The sequence below is a fragment of the Myotis brandtii genome, unplaced genomic scaffold (assembly GCF_000412655.1).
Source record: "Myotis brandtii unplaced genomic scaffold, ASM41265v1 scaffold243, whole genome shotgun sequence".
In the NCBI taxonomy this organism is placed as follows: Eukaryota; Metazoa; Chordata; class Mammalia; order Chiroptera; family Vespertilionidae; genus Myotis; species Myotis brandtii.
Window position 1 is genome coordinate 79165 of NW_005359195.1, and position 19682 is coordinate 98846.

The window sequence follows — 19682 nt, forward strand, 5'->3', positions numbered from 1 at the left end:
TTGTCAAATATTAATTGAGCATAATGGCTTGGGTTGATTTCTGGGTTCTCTGTTCTGTTCCACTGGTCTATATGTCTGTTCTTGTGCCAGTACCAGGCAGTTTTGAGAACAGTGGCTTTGTAGTATAGGTTGATATCTGGTATTGTGATCCCTCCAACATTTTTCTTCTTTCCCAAGATTGCTGCAGCTATTCGGGGTCTTTTTTTATTCCAGATGAATTTTTGGAGAGTTTGTTCTAGGTCTTTGAAGTATGCCATTGGTATTTTAATGGGGATTGCATTGAATTTATAGATTGCTTCGAGTAGTATGGACATTTTAATGATGTTGATTCTACCAATCCATGAACATAGTATGTTCTTACATTTGTTCATGTCTTCTTCTATCTCTTTTTTCAGTGCCCTGAAATTTTCTGAGTACAGATCCTTTATCTCTGTGGTTAAATTTATTCCTAGGTATCTTATAATGTTTTTTGCAATGGTAAATGGGATTGCTATTTTAGTTTCTCTTTCTGTGAGTTCATTATTGGTGTACAAAAAAGCTGTCATCTAAATTTTATAAAAATGTATGAGAATTACAGAAATGATTCTATTCCCTCAGATACAGGCCTACAGAGAATCCTTACATTCAGGCAAGATGATCATAGTCCAGAGTTGACCATTTGTCTGCTAATGGCCACTTAAAAAATTCCAGTTGTATTGCTGAAGAAAACCAAATTATTCTACAAAACAAATATTTATTATTTGCATACTGTATGGCAGACACAGAACAAGCCTCTAATTTCCAGGAAAATTAAGTCATGGGCTTTTTTTTTTTTACATAGCCCATGGGAAGGAACAAACATACATCAATACATGTACAAGTGCAGTGGAAATGTGTACAACATAAGGTGGTTCCATTTATAGGGGAGCAAGGAAGTCAGTAGAGGATGATAGAAGGGATATTTGATTTAATTTTGACAAATAAATGCACATATTCAGGTCAGACCTATGGGTAAAGGCCTTATTGCTAGAAAGAACAAAAGGTGTGAAGAAATAATGTCATAAGGAATGATTGAACTCTAAGGTAAGGGCTGGTTTTGAAAGGTAATAAGTTAGAAAAACTAATCTCTTAAAGGGTTATATGTACAAGACACTATAGTAGTTGTTTTTTTGTTTGTGGGGGATATATTCTAATACCTCCAGTGGATGCCTGAAACCATGGATAGTACTGAACCTTTTATATGCTATCTTTTATTCCTATAATATTCACACACCTTTTTACTTAAAGGAATATTCTTTGGCATATCCAAATTTTCAGTATCATTACTCTTTGGGGCCTTTATTAAGTAAAATAATGGTATCTTGAACACAAGTGCTGCAATACCATGACAATTGATCTGAAAACATTGACAAATGTGAAGTGACTAATGGGTGGGGGTCATACAGAGTATGGATACACCAAAGGGATGATTCAGATCACAGATGAGGTGGTGCAAGATTTTATCACACTACTAAGAACCATGAACAATTTAAACCTTATGAATTGCTTATTTTTGGAATTTTCCATTTAATATTTTTGGACCATGGTAGACATTGGGTATCTGAAACCACAGAAAGCACAATTGTGGGTAAGTGAGGAGTACTATAACTGATCTTATTGGTCATTTCCTTTCCTAGCAAATGAACTTGAGCTACGTAACATTGATCTTTATCATGGAAGTGGCTTAGAGTTCACTTTAGGTTAGTAATCAACACACTGCTTTCTCACTTTTTATTTAGAAAGTCAACAAAATGTCTTTATATAAATACTAGAGGCCTGGTGCATAAATTCATGCACAGGTGGGGTCCTGAAGGGGGTGGTGAGGGGCGGATGTGATCAGCCCTCCGGGGCAGGCTGTGGAATGCCCTTGCCGGCCCAGGATCCGGATCCGTCCCACTGATATTCGCACTGGTTGTCAGGAGCTACCTGGCAGCCGCTTTTATATTGTTTCTTCCTTGCCGAGTGTCTAGGGAGGGGAAGCAGCCGGGGTGTCCTAGGCCAAGTTCCAGGAGACCAGCAGTGCTGTCAGGATCATGCCGGAGGTGCTGGTCCATTGGTGCCTGGTCCGTTCTCCAGATTGGACCTGGAGGACTACTGAGGGAGGGAGTGGCTGCTGCAGGGCTGGTGGGCCGCCGGGACCGGTTGGTCAGCTGAGTGGTGCTCCCACTGTGGGAGTGCACTGACCACCAGGGGGCAGCTCCTGCGTTGAACGTCTGCCCCTGGTGGTCAGTGCACGTCATAGCGACTGGTTGTTCTGGTCATTTGGTCACTTAGGCTTTTATATGTATATAGTTTATAGAAAACAGGAGATCCAGGTTTATATTTGGGAGTCTTGATCCAGTAAAGAAATCAACCAGATGTAAGCCTCCTTTATTCTTTTTTTCTTAGCTCCATCCCCATATCCCTGTGACCAATCCATTATTATATGAACCTGTATGAATTTATAAATGGCTAACAGAGAGAAAAATAAGGAGAAATCCTACCCCATCTATCACCTCTAAGCAGTGCGAGGACAATCTTTATAAGGTGGAATATGAAAATACTGCCTAAGTTTAAGTTAGATTGTGTTTATAGATCTTAGTAACTCATGCTCCCCTCTTTGCCTGTTTTTATGGAAGAAGTGTTAGTGAGAGAGTTAGCTACAGTGTTGGTTTTCAGTATGTTAATTTCCAGAAAGTGGTTACCAACTTTTACATGGCTATGAATGACAGGTTAGGTTCCAGAGGATATTTTAAAATCATATCCAGCAATCTTTGACACTAGAGTGTGATAATACTGTGAGGAAAATTTTAAATCTTATAAAATGATACCCCTTTCTTACCTAGGTTTAGATAAGGAAATGAGAACAGAGTATATAAGTGAGTTGTTCAAGGTTACCTAACAATTTCATTTGTACATACATGTGTGCATGTGTTGTTTTCTCTTTTGCTTTATTTGATGGTTTACACTAAACTGGCACTTAGTCTTTACACATACTCACTTAGTTCAGACATTATTTTAAGGTAGAAAAGAAGTAATCAGGAGTATCTACCAAGATAATTTCATATTATTTTATTGGCAAATTACTTAAGTTATTATTCCTTCTCATATGAACAAATTAATTAGTGAACTAATAATAAATTATTAGTAAGCATTTATCAAGGGATTCATTTATAGATAATTAATAATTACCTAGTTTTAATGGCACTTCTTGATCATTCAATACAATTAAAATATAAAATTACAAGTATTGACAGGTTATCCAACTATAAAGTCAAATGAATAGTAAATGTCTTCCAATGGCTCCAAACACTTGAAATTTAAAAAAAAATTGTGGCATTTCCCTGCATAGTTCAGTGCAATCCAACATTATCATTTTGATTAATAGCAGCGAAGATTCAGTTTACAGGTTGTGCTCTTGCTATCTATCATATCTGAAAAGGTAAAAGGAATAAAAATAAACAAAATATCCCAAATACTAAAATGATGGTCCGGTTACCTTAATTCAGAGATTTTTATTTCTCCCAGGGTTTAAGTATGTCTGTGCCTCTTGAGATTTCTGCGTCTGGAATTGTGTTGATTTGACCATATTTAATGGTTTTCATTGAACAACCACTGTATAAAATATATACCAAGATTTCAGGAAGTGACATGACAAGTAGAAATCATGCCCTCAATGAGTTTATAAAAAAGGGAGAAGTCAGGGTAACAAAGAATAATAATATATAAGGGCAGGTGTAACATATAAGTGTATGTGTATGTATCTTTGTTTAGAAGCATATATAGAACAATTCCTGAGCATGGGTGGAATGTTACTTAGGAAAGAAGAGAAGAATTTATCTTTAGTAAAAGAATGACCGTCACTGAGTCACTGATGAAGACCTGATCAGTGTTCTGAGGAAGGGGAAGAAGAGGATGTAGGACGGCTGAAAAGAGATTACTCCAATAGAAGGAGCTTGAAGATGTGGTTGGTAGGTTTACTAGGATCAAGGGCATTATATGAGAGAACATGTGGGCCCACAGGAAAAGTGATATTTGCAGGAGATCTGAGGTTCACATGTATACATTTATTTTGTTGAAAAGGCCACAACATGCAGTGGCTTGTCTTCGGTGGCTCAGAGAGCCTCCCAAATAGGAAAGTTCTGGTTTATTGGCAATACTGGTTTCATAATTCTCTGTGTATCTGTTTGTTCCAGGGTTTTAAAAATGATTTTCTCATTAAAATGTTCTGTATGGTTATTTCTATTGGGTTAGACTATCTGAGGGCAAAAGGACAGTCTTCCTTTTTACATTAATTTAAACATTCAAAATGAATTAATCTCTTGCTAAGGGGCAGCCTATTCGAGAGTACATTTAATTGATGAAAATGGTCTCTATGTGCTTTGCCACAACAACAACAAAAAAAGAAAGAGTGGTCAAGTGACAAAACCAAAAACTATCTTCATTGAATCACAGAATGATTTTATGTTCTAAATATTATGTTTAATATTTTCAATAGTCTCTTCCCTGTAGTTATTGTACATATGCCGACATGTATACAGATAATCATGATTTATCAACGAACTCTGGGTCTTTCCTAACTCTGCCTGCTCTTTGATTTTCATAGTCATGTGATCCCCACACAATGCAGAGAAGAACCCGCCATCTGCTGAGACCCTCGCTGAGCTCCAGGACATGCGCTGAAGACTCCCAGGTGCGGCCTTGTCTCCTGAATGAAAACTGCTTCCAGTTCCAGTACAACCTGACAGGTATGCCCTTTTCCCGTAGCACTGACTAACGGGGTACGTTTGCATAGGTTTTTGTTCTCCCGGTTAGGACTGTCAGTAGCATGTGTGAATCCATTGCACAGCAGGCTGAGGATTTGACATTTCCAGTGCCCCTTCACATGCCCACTCTCGCCACGTAGATTCAGCAACACCACCTAGAATCTCTGAATTCAAAGATGCTTACAAAGATTGACAAAATTTCAGAATCAAGTTGAATTAAGCCATGCTAAACTGAAACAATAAAAAATATCATGGGATATTTTATCATTTAGGAAAGAATATAATTATTCTGTCACAGAATGTAGCTCTTTAATGGTCTCTATTACTTCAAGAACTTCAAGCTTGTGATGCACTTGTTCTATGGGTCTCAGTAAGGATGAATGGTAGGCCTGCCGGACAGGGATGTTTGAGAGGCAGTGGGAATCATAACAGCCTCATTGCCAAATGCTTAGCTTTTTCCTGGACACCACAGTGTCTAATACCAAAGACTGTTTAGTTACATTGATCTGCTACTCACCATTTCCTGCAGTAACAGATATACAAAATGCCACAAAATGTGGAACCATGTTAAGTCTCAGTATTGAACTCAATACTGATATCCAAACTGCCCCCTGCCTGCAGGGGCAGAGCAGTACTGGTTTCTGGAACAAATTCCCCACTAACATCCCAGTGGCGCTGCTGAGATTTCTCATGTAGAAAACTTTGTGGTAAATTCTGTGGGGCTGTATGATTGTGTTTATAGGTGAAGATGATCTCATGTTTTCCTCTTTTTCTTTTTTTTAAAATATATTTTATTGCATTTTTATAGAGAGGAAGGGAGAGTGATAGAGAGTTAGAAGCATCGATGAGAGAGAAACATGGATCAGCTGCCTCCTGCACACCTCCTACTGGTGATGTGCCCGCAACCAAGGTACATGCCCTTGACCAGAATCGAACCTGAGACCTTTCAGTCCGCAGGCCAATGCTCTATCCACTGAGCCAAACTGGTTAGGGCTCCTCTTTTTCTTTAGCTAAAGGTGTGTCAGAACCTTGGTTTTCATAGAAATTTTTTCAGAAATACAACTAAATTTGCTTTACTGGAAGAGCGTGTCTTTTAAAACACTGATTTCATCATACAAAGTTTGCTATTCCTGTTAAACTTAGATCATCTAACAATTATGGAAAATCTCCTTAAAAAGGGTCTCATTGCATATGATCAAGGATCTTCCTTTGTACCCACACCAACAATAAAAAATTTTTAAGAAGCAAGAGAATTTATACTAACTCAAAGTTGTCTACTTTGTAATGCAATGAGCCAAATCTATAAAACCTTCTTTGATGAGAATAATTTTTAAAAATTAGAGTTTTGAGAACAGGCTATATAGTTCTAAATAGGTTGAACTCTTTCTTTTCTACAGCGCCTTTTTTGGCTTCACTGTACCAAATTGTTTAGCTAATTATATTTATTCCTTGAAAACATTTTCAAGTTCACATCAAAGACTAGCTTCATTTCTGGGTTATTTTCTCTCTCAACTATCCCCAGCAAATAGAGGATTCCAAACTTGTTTTCCTTTCTCATCCTGGTTAGTGTCTTTCCTTTCCCTCCCAGCCAACTGTGAGATGGTTTCTAACAAACATTTGGCTTTTTACCTTAAAGAACATGTAGGAAGTTAATTCACTCATATTAATTTGATTGTTTTTCTATGAAATAATTGCATGATGTCTTTAAACCCAGCTGTAGTGGTTTTAGAGTTACATACACACTGTCTTCCACCAGTACAGATAACCTTAGGTTTATTGTATTTTGCTCACATGCCCAGAATTTTGAAACTCACTGTGGTGATTCTATGCCGTAGAGTGGAGCACGTGCCAGCTGAGTGAAAATGCGACCTGTGGGCAAGGTGTCAGGACCCGCCTTCTGAGCTGTGTGCGCAGTGACGGCAAGCCAGTCAGCATGGACCAATGTGAGCAGGTAATTTGTTTATATTTGTTTTCAATTGGTAATAGAATATAGTTTCAACTTCATCACAATGACTGGGAAAGGTCATTGTTGGTAATAGTATAGTAGAGTGATATCCCACTAGTTTCAACTTCATCACAATGACTGGGAAAGGTCATTGGCACTGGGGATGTGAGTTCATTAAAAAATATTTCTTATGATTTTCAGGAACTTATTTAGATGTACTTGCTGACCAACAAACTATTGACATCAGGTGACTCTAATATTTAGGTATGACTCTGTACTGGGCAGGTGATTCATCTGCATATGTGATAAACACTGTCCATTCCATATATGATGAACACTGACATTTGCTATTAGAATACTCTGCTTTCTTAGTATCTGATTGTTATATAATTAATTCAGTTGTATTCTCCTTCTCAAGCTAAGTTAAAATGTCTCCCTACCAAATTTCAAATGAGCAGGTTCAGAATTTTTTCCCTTTTCTACCTGTGATAAACTATATAAAGTTTGTATAAAAGCTGTTCCAAAGAAGTCAGCATTGCTTCCCAATGTACAAGTGAAAAGCACTAAAGGGGAAATATAATAGAAATAAATATGACAATATGCTTTCACATTATAGGAATCACTAAAACAATCTTTCAAATAAATGGAAAATATGGGGCCAGTTAATTCAGATCACCACAGAAACTTTTCTTAAACTGGCAAAATAATTGTTGTCCCAGGTCTCCTAACAAAAGGGGGGTACACAAGTAAAAATTAACATCAAAACAAAACCTTCCTCCTCTAACCTGATTTAACATGTTAAATATTGTCATGACCACACACTCTTTAACCAAACACATAGCTATAGACCAACACCAACTCTGAGACCAGACCATCTGAAATCAGATGTCCCATTTGGTGAAATTCTGAAACTGGCTAACAGATGGCAGAGTTCTGTCTACCAGAAGTCAGTGATTTATTTAACACTTTATTTCATCTCATCTGCTTCTCAAGAAGTTTTAGGCTTCAAGAAAAATAAATTCACAATGTATAACAACTCCAAATAAGTGAAAAATCTTACATTCAATATGTATAATAAATCTTTTATTTTACATTCAATATGTATAACAAAGAAAGATATAAAGTTTTCATTAACAGAAAAATCAGTTTCTCTGCTTTCCAATACCATATGCCCAACAAATATTTTTTTAAAATATTAGTTTAAAGAAGCCCCAAATTATTAACCTAACTAGAATATCCATACATCGTGTATGGATCATACATTTCCTGTGGTAACTGCCATGTTGCCCACTTGCCAAGTCATCATTAATTTCAGCTTGGTATGGACAATGCTAACACCTAACATGTATTGAAAGTCAGTTTTCCTCAATGTGCACATGATATGTGATTCCTAAAGCAGAACGTTTTATTATTCTGTGTTTCTTAGATGATTTCTTCTTTCACTAAGACCTCTTATACCTTGATCATTAGACAATTTGTAGATTTTGCCTAGATATGGGTTTCAGAGTGGATGAAAGGAAAGCGAATTCTATCACCAACTTTCCTCATGATTAAGCCCATGATTATGTTTTTTAGCATAATTGGTTTTTGTAATAAACTTTAGATGGGTTATTGATTTGGGCTTTATTGTTTTTTATTTATGTTTTATCCCAGCTAGCTGTTCATTTTGGCTCACCCAGAAGTGCAGGGTGCTTGCATTTAACACTGAGCATCCTCTTGGTCTCCGGCTGGCTGAGCAGGACAGCCGTTTTTTCCAATTGCCATCAATTTAAATAAGAAAGGGTACCCCCCAAAAAATGTAACAGATTATTATCAAAGAATAAAAGGCAGTCTTTCCCATAGAAGGATAATGTTTTGATTTGATGTTGATTTGAATTATACACTGAAATCCCATTTCATTTCCATCTGCAGCGTAACTTGGCGAAGCCACAGAGAATGAGCATTCACTGCCTGGTGGAATGTGTGGTCAACTGTCAGCTCTCGGAGTGGACAGCTTGGACCGAGTGCTCACAGACTTGTGGCCATGGAGGTATGTGGTCCCCTGTGTATGTTCACACTGAACAATTCAGTATGCTGTGGCCTGACAAACGGGCATAAGGCATGCTGGCCAATTGGAGACAACATGAGGCTGACACGGGGAGTAGAGAGAAGCTGGCCTCCTCTCAGTTCCTTACGATCAGGCAGAGATTGAAGAACTGCCTGCGAACAGTGGCCCACACCAGAGGAGCTGCTGGCCTTGTGGGAGAGTGTTTATCCAAAAGGTCGGAAGCTCAACCAATTATAAAAATGTTGGCCTCTGTTTTTGGAAGGAGTATGTTTTGTATAAGTAAAGCTGGCTCCTGTGTCAGGTAAACGCCCAAATCAAAGTGGCTTAACATCATAGACTAGACTAATTTTTCACTCATGAAAAGGGTAGAGTAGCTTTTGCTTTACAAAGTCAATTAATAATACAGATCGAAGAAGTGATATTTTAATATATCACTTTAAAATAACCAAGTTTCTCAGGAGGGTTATACCCAGCTGATTCTGTGGAGGTTTTTATGGAAGAGGTTAGAAGGACCATACATCTTTCCCATTTATATTCTACTAGACAAAATTTAGCCCCATGCCCCAGCTCTATACAAGGTGGTAAGGCAGGAAATAAAGTTTCCATAATGGCAAGGAATGCAGAAGGCAATCAATACTCAGAAACATAGACAGCACAGCAGTCCAGCCACCAGGGTACAGTGGGGACCACAACATGTGCCCACGCAAGGAGTGTAACAGGAGTGTAACAGGGCCCTGACTGGTGTTGCTCAGTTGGTTGAGTGCCATTCCATGCACTGAGAGATCGCCAGTTCGATTCCCGGTCAGGACGTGTGCCTGGGTTGTGGGTTCGATGCCCAGTAGGCAGCCAATGGATGCTTCTACCTCTCCCTTCCTTTCTCTCTAAAATCAATAAAAAACATATTTTTTTTTAAAAAAGAGTGTAACAGGAATGAACACAAATGTGGTTTGGGATAGCTCTCTAGTCCTGAAAGAGAGTTAGAGTTTATCATGAGTAAATGTCAGAAATTTGGAATAGGCACTAATCAGAGGAGAAGGAGGCAAAATGAACTGCAAGCTGGAGGCATCATGAAATTGGGGTGGAGGAGGGGGTGCCACGGTATTTGGAAGCAGTTGTCTAAAAGTCCTGTGACTGCATCACTGGCACTAGAAATGGGCTCCTTTCTAGCTGCTCATGAGGCGTGTGCTGGGGGCCTTGCGTGGGGCTATCTGAAAAACTGAGGCAGGGTGCAGCAAGGAAAAGGGGCCCATCTGTGGACTCCGCTGAAGACCCTGGAAAGGGCAGAGCTAAAAACAGTAGCAGAATATTATGAGGAAAAGGTGGCTAAGGAAATTGAAAACTATTTCTGCAAAGAGCATGACTCAAAATGAAATATAGGAATCACAATATCCAAACAGGATGTGCCATTTCCTACACAATTTAGAGCCTGCAAAGAACCTCTGAAAACTAAATGGCAAGTTTGGGACCAACATTTCAGTGATTGATCTAGAGTTGCTCAAATTTTCTGATCAGCAGCATGGCGTAATTTGCATGGGCATCCACTTTAAAGTTGTGTAGATTCGGGCTCGTCGTGCAGCTGTTGAAGCCAATAAAGTTTTCCGAGTGTCAGACAGCAGGGGCACGCTCTGACGCTCTGCACGGCTCTGCTGGTCTGAGTTGCTCTGAGTCCAGATATTCTTCTTAATTGCTCCTGACTATGCCAGGGCCGGTTCCTTCTCAAACCCTTCCCACTTAGTCCAAGCTCCTCCTTTATCCTCTGCTCATTGTTACAGGTGTCGGGTCCGAGCCCCTCTGCCTTGGGCTGGGCCTCCTAGGACTCCAGGTCTTAGAGAAGCCATGAGAGGTTGCGGGTATATACTAGTATTAGTAAGACTGAGTCTTTATTGCAGGAGCCAATGGCCACATAGCCATCAGACAAGACAATCCTTCACAGCAAAGTCCATACAGGCAGGCAGCCTGACACCGGCTGGTTAAAATGTACATCTTTCCCACAATGCAGCATTAGTCTCTACCCACAGCTCTTATCTGAGCAGCCGCACACTGCCTCCTAGACTCACCACCTCACATCTTAGTGGTACCTAAGCTCTCTGGCTCAGCACACTGGCTCTCTATGAGCTCTTAGCCTCACAATACCAGCTCTCAACTCCGTCTGAGCTCTCTAGTGTCTCCTGCACACATAGGTGCTACATTCTCTGTGCCTCTCGCTTCTGATTCTCTGAGCTCTCTAGCCTCTGCTCTGCCCAGCTGTTCTCTCTCACTGGCTGGTCAGGAGCCTGTTTATTACTACAGAGACAAAGGCTAGTAGCCAACAGTGACATCAACCATTTGGGTTACAGAAGGGCACAGCGTACTGTGAGGTTGCTGCAGCCTTGCAGCTGTGTACGGTATCTTGGCCTTGGGCACCCCAATTAGGCTCATGCTCAGCGCGGCCTTGGCCATTCCGGTGTATTTGACAACAAGGCCTCTGTGCTCCCATTGGCCTTGACTATCCAGAGACCCTGGCATCGTTCTCACACTGAATCTCAGCTTCTACATCTATAAAATGGAATTCATGCACATATTATACTAGGAGGCACTTTTTTTGATTTGAGAACTAAATGATGTGATGTATGAAGGTACCTGGAATATGTTATTTCCAGCTCCATCTTCCTACCCACCAGCAGTAGAAAGAGCTGTCAGAAACTCCCTAGAATCTTTTAAAGATTATTCCATAGGCTCAGTCACTCTCATCTCCCACTCTCATAGCTCATCCTTATACCTCACTGGAAATCCATATGCTGTAGTCATAGCCTGAGTGAACTTTTAAAAATGCAAGTCTGAACCCTTGTTTTCCTCTTGACTTCAGAGTCATCAGTTCTCTTTCCACAAGCACACACCTATGTGCCAGTTACAGTTGGAGGAGTTGAGGTTGCAGCAGTAGAGGAATAAAAGATACTTTCCCTATTCGCATGGAGCTTGCAAGCTAGTTGAGGAAAAATAGACAGTAAATAAAGAAATAAATCAGTGATATTGTATATTGATGAGTTCACTAAAGACTTATACACATGAGGGGCATTGTTCACGTTGGTGATGTTTTTCTTCAGAATGACTGGTTCCTCTTTTGTCCAATGGTGACCCACCCAGGTTATCCCACAGCCATCAACACTGCAGCCTTGTCTGTGTGGGCCTCTGCTGGGATGTGTGACTCTTACAGTGGTAAAGGGTAGAATGAAACAGGAGAGAAAGGATGAAGTCCTGTATTGTCAGCATGGTCCACAAGGATTTGCAGGAGCTAACCATGCCTGCCTCTCTGTCCCCATCACCCTTCACTGTCCAGTCGGCTCTCTGTGCTCCAGTGTGGCCTAGTTCAGTTGCATCCTTGAGTGGGTACTGCCCTGTACCTCAGCACCTTTCCTTGTGAGAAGCATTTCATCATCACCCCCATCACTGCCTCTTACTACTTTCTATCATGCATGAATTACTTTTTTTATTCTCAATCAAGGATATGTGTATTGATCTTAGAAAGGCAGAGAGAAAGAAAGACATGTTAGAGAGACAGAGAGATAGAGACATCATAGAAAGAGAGGCAGAGAGAGAGAGAGAGAGAGAGAAAACATCGATGTGAAGAGAAACATTGAACGGTTGCCTCTCATACCTGCTCTGATCAGGGATCAAACCCTCAAACCCGGTATGTGCCTTGACTGGAAATCAAACCCTCGACACTTTTGGTGCATGAATGATGCTCCAACCAGCTGAGCCACCCGGCCAGGGGATTAACTTAATTTTAATGATTGTCTGTCTAAGGGGAAAAACACACTGCTTGGGTTCTTCATGGGTAAATAGCCCCAGTTCCCATGAACCACAGTACCTAGCACATTGGAGAATATTCTCTTAATATCTGTCATTGCACAGGTGGTTCTGGACTATCAGGGGAAGCTTAAATGGGAAGAGCTTGCAGACTGGGTCCCATACCCAGAGGCATCCAGCCCCTGCCTATTCCCTCTCACCTAACTAAATTCAGAAAATTTAGCCCTGACTGGTTTTGCTCAGTGGATGGAGCGTTGGCCTGCGGACTGAGGGGTCCCGGGTTCGATTCCGGTCAGGGGCATGTGCCTTGGTTGCAGGTACATCCCCAGTCGGGGGTGTGCAGGAGGCGGCTGATCGGCTGATCGTTTCTCTCTCATTGATGTTTCTGACTCTCTGTACCTCTCCCTTCCTCTCTGTAAAAAATCAATAAAAATATATTAAAATAAATAAATAAATAGATAGATAAATAAAATTTAGGTATCATCACCTAAGAATATGTTCAGTGCAAGGAGACAGAAAATGTTGGTTATGATTTTCCTGAAAGTCTTCATCCTGCCACTGTGCTAAGTCAGTGAAACATGACAGATTGTCATGTTATGCTAACAAACCACCTTTAAAAATAAGACCCCAAATTGTAAGTGTAACATTAAAATATCACTTTTAATTTTTCAAACAGTTTTCTATTAGTGATGTGGACTCATCAGACCCTGCTTGTCTACTAGAAAGAAAAACAAACAAACAAAGAAACAACCCATTCCAAATCTGAAAATCCTCCCCAATTAGAATTTGAATGTAACTTCACCTTTTATAATCCTTAGAATAATAAACAAAAATAAACAATCAAAGACTTCATAGGAAAAGTCATTATGTAAATGAATGCACAGTGGAACCAGAGAAGGAATGTTAACTACTTGAGAAATCTAGTGTGTAAAACGCTTAGAAATCGTCTAAATAGCATCCATTGGTGCATAGATAAGGCACGAGTTACAAATCATCTCTAGCCAATTTCAGATGCTCTAGCACAGCAATTTTCAACTGGTGTGTTGCAAGAATTTTTAAAACATGCAATAGCTGACTACTTAGGGGCACTGACCTCTTTTCCCTTTGATTGCCTAATAAAAAAATGACAACAGCCAACAAGAACATTAGCCAACTGGCGTGAATGCATCAAAAGTATACCTACTTTTTCTCTGCTCGGCAAAAAATATATTTTTTGGTGTGCTGCACAATTTTAGTAATCATTTTCTATGTACCATGAGATGAAAAAGGTTGACAGTTGCTGCTCTAGTAGGATAACTTCTTGGGAATCTTTTCTTGAACCCTTAGATGTCTTGATCTCCTAAATCGTCAGGTATAATAATGCCTTTTTAAAAATGTTCCTTAATCCTGAAATCTGACAAACCCTCCAATGCTCTGCTTTAAATATGTATGTATTCTGTGGTTTCTTCCACTTTATTTATTCAACAAAGATTCATTATTCAGGCACCTAATGGTAACCTCTTTCACTGTCAAGAGTGGCAGTGTGGGAAATAAATTACAGAATGACCCTGTATTGTTGAAGACAGGACTGTAGAAATGTATTCATGTATGTCACAAAGACTCATTGAATGCTTTCCGAGTGCCCTGAACTTAGGCTACACTATGTATGGAGCTAAAATCCACTACTTCATAAACTTAATATTCTAGTGGAAAATTAGATGGTGATAAGAGGACAGAGAGGTAGCAAATCAACAAGTAAATAAACACAAAAATATCAGATGCTGATGAGTGCTATGATAAAAACAGGTCACGTGGTGGAGAATGACAAGCATGTCGGGGAAGTGAGGGAAGGGGGAAGAAAGGCTGCTGAGGACGTGATGTTCAGTCAGAACTGAATGACAAGGTCATTAGCTCTTCTAACCGTTGTTTTCTTTACTAGCTGCTCGGGTTCAACCGCATAAGCACATTGTATTATCTGTTGCATTCAAGGCTCTATGTTAGGACCCACAGAGAAAAATATAAAAATGAGTATGTTTGGTTATATGTGTGCCCACCCTCACTATTACAAAGAATAGAGCAGTACCAAAAAAATAGGACACATGGCCTTTGAGAGTTTAAGCATCTCCCCTCAGGACTCTGCTGAGACAGCCTTGTGGAATATTATAAAGGGTGTCCCAAAATTCACGCAAGATTTGAATTTTGCGTGAGCATTAACAACAACAACAAAAAATAAAAGCCTAATTTTACTTGGCTTATTGAATCAGATTCTAATATCTGTTGCCCTTTGATTTCAATCTCTTCAATTTGATAAGCATTACCAAGTACCAATTATGGCCCAGGAGCAGGGACAATGAAGACCAATGAAGACCACGGCTTTGCATATGTGCCAGCAAAGCCGTGGAGGCCATTTACCCTTTGCGTATGTGCCAGCAAAGCTGTGGAGGCCATTTACCCGATGTGCTTTTCCATACATAACCCTATACTGTATACTTTATGAATCAATAAAAAATTTACAATTTTTAATTACAAACCTGTGTTTTATATCAAAATTACTTCTTGTGTGAATTTTGGGACATCCTTTATTATCCCTCACCAGTTCCCCAGCTCCCCCATCCCAATCTTCCAGCTCCGGCCTTCCAGCCCCACTCCTCTCGCTACCCGGGCAGACAGTAACGTTTCCCTCATCCTCACGCAGCACAGCCTAAAACAAGCGATAATCACAAGCAGAATTGGGTGGCACAGATGAACTCATTTCTTAAAAGAGACCGAAATGTGGAGCTGAAAAGGTTGGGCACCACCTGCGGCTTGTCTGTCTATGACAGTCTGCCAGCAGCTGCCTTTTTGTAGCAGCCGCTTGCTTTGTTCCCCCTGGTCCTGGCAATGGGGCAGAGACCACAAGGGGGGGTGGAGATGATGGAGTCACGTTAAAGAGGGCTAGCAAGTGGCGCGGGAGTCTGCCTTCAGCACCTGCGGCTCTTGGCTGACTTCTTTATCAAAGGCAAAATCTCACCTAGTTGTCTCTGTTCATGAATTCACTGGGTTGTCAGGCAAAAGCTGGTGAGGTGAGCTGGATCTCCGGACATGCTGCCCCAGGAGCCACACCTCACCTTCACATCCACAGGACGACATGGGCCTGAGGGGCAGTTTTTAAATGAGCTCTTTCTTCCTCTCCCAGCGTCTGGAGTGTCTCTTTAATGTACACTTGACGCTGGGCATGTATACTTTCTAATTGTGTTAAAGATTTCAAGGTCAGAACAGTTTGAATCCAATTTAATTTACATTAGAGAGAGAGAGACTGATGCTAAGCTTCCACTGAGGGATCTTTTTAGATAGATTTCAAAGATCAAAGCTTGTAATAGAAGAGCTTAATATTTGGATTAGTCATAGTCTTTGTCTGTTGAATTTGCATCACTTCAGTGGAATGGAGAACTCCCTAAATTTAGCATCTCATGAATTACTCATGATGATTACTTCATAACATTCTAAGAAAGGTCTGAATCCCAGACTATGATTTTTTTCTTATTTCATATTTTTAATTCAATGTATGTGAGTTTATAATATGTTCCTATACTATGTCAGCTAGCCTGCCTCTTGTGATTCCAAAACGGCATACCATTTTTCTATCAACTGTAGCCCATAATAAAAAAATAATCTAATATTAATTACAAGCCCCACAACTTTTAAATTTCCAGCTTTTCTTTTTTAGATTTCAAAGGCAAGCAGTGTGGTGTTCTTGATCAGACACAGTCCAATCACTGTAACAGTTCAAACTTACTTCCTGTATCAATTAACTAGTTCCTATGACAAGAGAACAGGAAGCTAAATGGTAGAATGGAAGAAAGAAACCAGGATGAGTTAGAGCTGGTATTTCCATAGCAAGTCCTTGGACTTGGAGCTGGTCTCTGCAGAACTCATTTGCACTACTTTTTAAAAAAATTTGCAAAATGATAAAATATTACAATAAGTACTTTGCAATGTCATTTGTACAAAGGCACAATGATTGGTGCCAGGGGTGTTTTAGTAAATTTTTACAGGAGTACTATGAAGTATAGGCATAATTTTACAGGTGAGGGGATAAGCAATTAAGCAACCTGGTTAAGGTTATGTGGCTTTTTAGTAGCAGAGATAAGACTTGAACCAAGTTCAGGTGTTTCCAAATCCCTTTTGTTCTATATGCCCCTTTGCAACTGACACTCTGTAAAGGTAAGTGTTCCTGTTATGTGCATGGACCTGGGCTGGGTGCTATATCACTTTACAAAAATTCTCATGATTTATAGGTATATTTAAAAATAAGAGGAAATGGATCTCAGATTGCAACACGAAGGGTATGGCCGGTATGGCTCAGTGGTAGAGCGTCAGCCCACACACCAAATGGTAGGTCAAGGGCACGAACCTGGGTTGCAGGTTCGTTCTCCAGCCTGGGTTGGAGTGTATGTGGGAAGCAACCAATCGGTGTGTCTCTCTCACATCACATTAATGTTTCTCTCTCCCTCCCTCCCTTCCACTCTCTAAAAGTCATTGGGGAAAAGTATTCTCAGGTGAGGATTAACAAAAACAAAAAAACCTCCCCAAACCCCCCAAAACAAACAAAAAACATAAAAAAGAAGTCTCTCTGACTACTTCTTTCATAATCAATAATGTTGCATATTATCTACTCCATCTAATTGGGATACAGGCAGGGAGCCAGTCCTCTAGAGAGGGAATGTGTGACTACGATAGACAGAATGGGTCCAGGACTGTCAAAATCACTCTCTCTGACCTTCTCACTTTTCATCCCAAGGGGAGCACGTCATTTGGAGTATCTCTGCTGCATATATGTATTGACAGTGGTTCCTCAAGCTTTAATAGCTTTAATAGCTTTTAATAGGACTCACATGTGTTACTGGGGTGAGAGATCAGAACACATAAGTTTGCTCCTCACTGAGAAGTCTGGAGTTCTTTATTTACAAGCAAAACCAAAAGAACCTGATCTTCTGCCCTAGAAAGAACTACCCTAGTCCTGTGATACCATGGTCTCTCTTGACTTGAAAACTGTGTCTATTACTAGTACTTCCTTCCTCAGGTGACTACCATCCCAAATAGACGGTCATGGCTGGGACTAGTCCATTTTATTCTGAAAAGCTATGGAATCTGTACCTTGCCTAAACTGAGTGTTCTTTAGGATGAAAGGTATCTGGGTGCCTGAAGCAATCCTATCTAATAATAGAGAAACATGGTAATTAACCGTACCTCCGCTACCCTTCCCATTGGCTAATCAGGGTGATATGCAAATTAACTGCCAACCAAGATGGCGGCTGGCAGCCAGGCAGCTTGAAGTGAACAGGAGGCTTGCTGTTATGTGCATGGACCTGGGCTGGGTGCTATATCACTTTACAAAAATTCTCATGATTTATAGGTATATTTAAAAATAAGAGGAAATGGATCTCAGATTGCAACAGGAAGGGTATGGCCGGTGTGGCTCAGTGGTAGAGCATCAGCCCACACACCAAATGGTAGGTCAAGGGCACGTACTTGGGTTACAGGTTCGTTCCCCAGCCTGGGTTGGAGTGTATGTGGGAAGCAACCAATCGGTGTGTCTCTCTCACATCACATTAATGTTTCTCTCTCCCTCCCTCCCTTCCACTCTCTAAAAGTCATTGGGGAAAAGTATTCTCAGGTGAGGATTAACAAAAACAAAAAAACCTCCCCAAACCCCCCAAAACAAACAAAAAACATAAAAAAGAAGTCTCTCTGACTACTTCTTTCATAATCAATAATGTTGCATATTATCTACTCCATCTAATTGGGATACAGGCAGGGAGCCAGTCCTCTAGAGAGGGAATGTGTGACTATGATAGACAGAGTGGATCCAGGACTGTCAAAATCACTCTCTGACCTTCTCCCTTTTCATCCCAAGGGGAGCACCTCATTTGGAGTATCTCTGCTGTATATATGTATTGACAGTGGTTCGTCAAGCTTTAATAGCTTTTAATGGGACTCACATGTGCTACTGGGGTGAGAGGTCAGAACACATAAGTTTGCTCCTCACTGAGAAGTCTGGAGTTCTTTATTTACAAGCAAAACCAAAAGAACCCAATCTTCTGCCCTAGAAAGAACTACCCTAGTCCTGTGATACTATGGTCTCTCTTGACTTGAAAACTGTGTCTATTACTAGTACTTCCTTCCTCAGGTGACTACCATCCCAAATAGACGGTCATGGCTGGGACTAGTCCATTTTATTCTGAAAAGCTATGGAATCTGTACCTTGCCTAAACTGAGTGTTCTTTAGGATGAAAGGTATCTGGGTGCCTGAAGCAATATTCAGATAAGCCAGGAAAACCCTCTCTCAGGGAAACCCATGGACTACAGCTATGAATGAGACCTATTGCTGCGTCTCCCATCTCTAACCTTGCCAGAGATTTGTCTTACACTGCAGGTCAGGATCATACCTTTTCTCCACTTGGTTACATTAGAAAATAAATAAATCCATGTCCACTGGGGTATATATTTAAAACAAATGTTGCACTTTAAAAACTTGGATAAAAATTCCAGATGATATTTTAGAGAATAAAAAGTAGTTACCTAGCATAGAGAGCTACATGAGGTTAACTGAGCATCTTATAAAAAATCTAACTTTCCACTGCTTTCAGAATTTAATCTAACAAGTACCCAAAAGCAAATGAAGAGTTACCGCAGAGAAAGCTGTTAGCATAACACTTATAATTACTTTTTACTAAAGGAAAATATAGAATCTATGAATACAGGTAACCCATTTGATACCTGACTTGGACTGACTGAGATTGAGATCTGTGAAAGGCACATGCTGTTGGAATAAGACAAACCTTGTTCCAATCTTTCTAACTGTGTGATTTTGCAAATATTATTTAAATTTTATGAGCTTCATTTTATCAAGTATAAGATGAGAATATTAATCACCGTGTTTAAAGCAGAGTATGAGACTGGGATTCTTGTTGCAGTGATTTCTTTGAGGAGCATTGGGGAAAGCAGGTGTTCTCAGGAAGGGGAGCAAAGAAAGCGGGATAAGGAAGGGTAACAAATTTAGCAAGAATATGCTATTTCATCTCTGTCATACCACATCATATTCAATTAATTTAGTCTCTCCCTCCATAATGAGAAGCACTTTTATAATGACCACAGGTATTATACAGAGACATGTTATTAA

The 19682-nt window shown here is 40.1% G+C and overlaps 1 protein-coding gene across 1 annotated transcript in view; it reads left to right on the forward strand.

The window, feature by feature from the left end:
* The window catches only part of THSD7B (thrombospondin, type I, domain containing 7B), a gene marked incomplete at its 5' end in the record, with an annotated part of 110335 nt that overhangs the window by 52803 nt on the left and 37850 nt on the right, over positions 1-19682 (forward strand). Inside the window, 3 exons of the mRNA XM_005867010.2 lie at positions 4604-4745; positions 6599-6714; positions 8620-8737. Coding sequence (XP_005867072.1) covers positions 4604-4745; positions 6599-6714; positions 8620-8737 — 376 coding nt within the window. The remainder of the gene's footprint in view (positions 1-4603; positions 4746-6598; positions 6715-8619; positions 8738-19682) is intronic.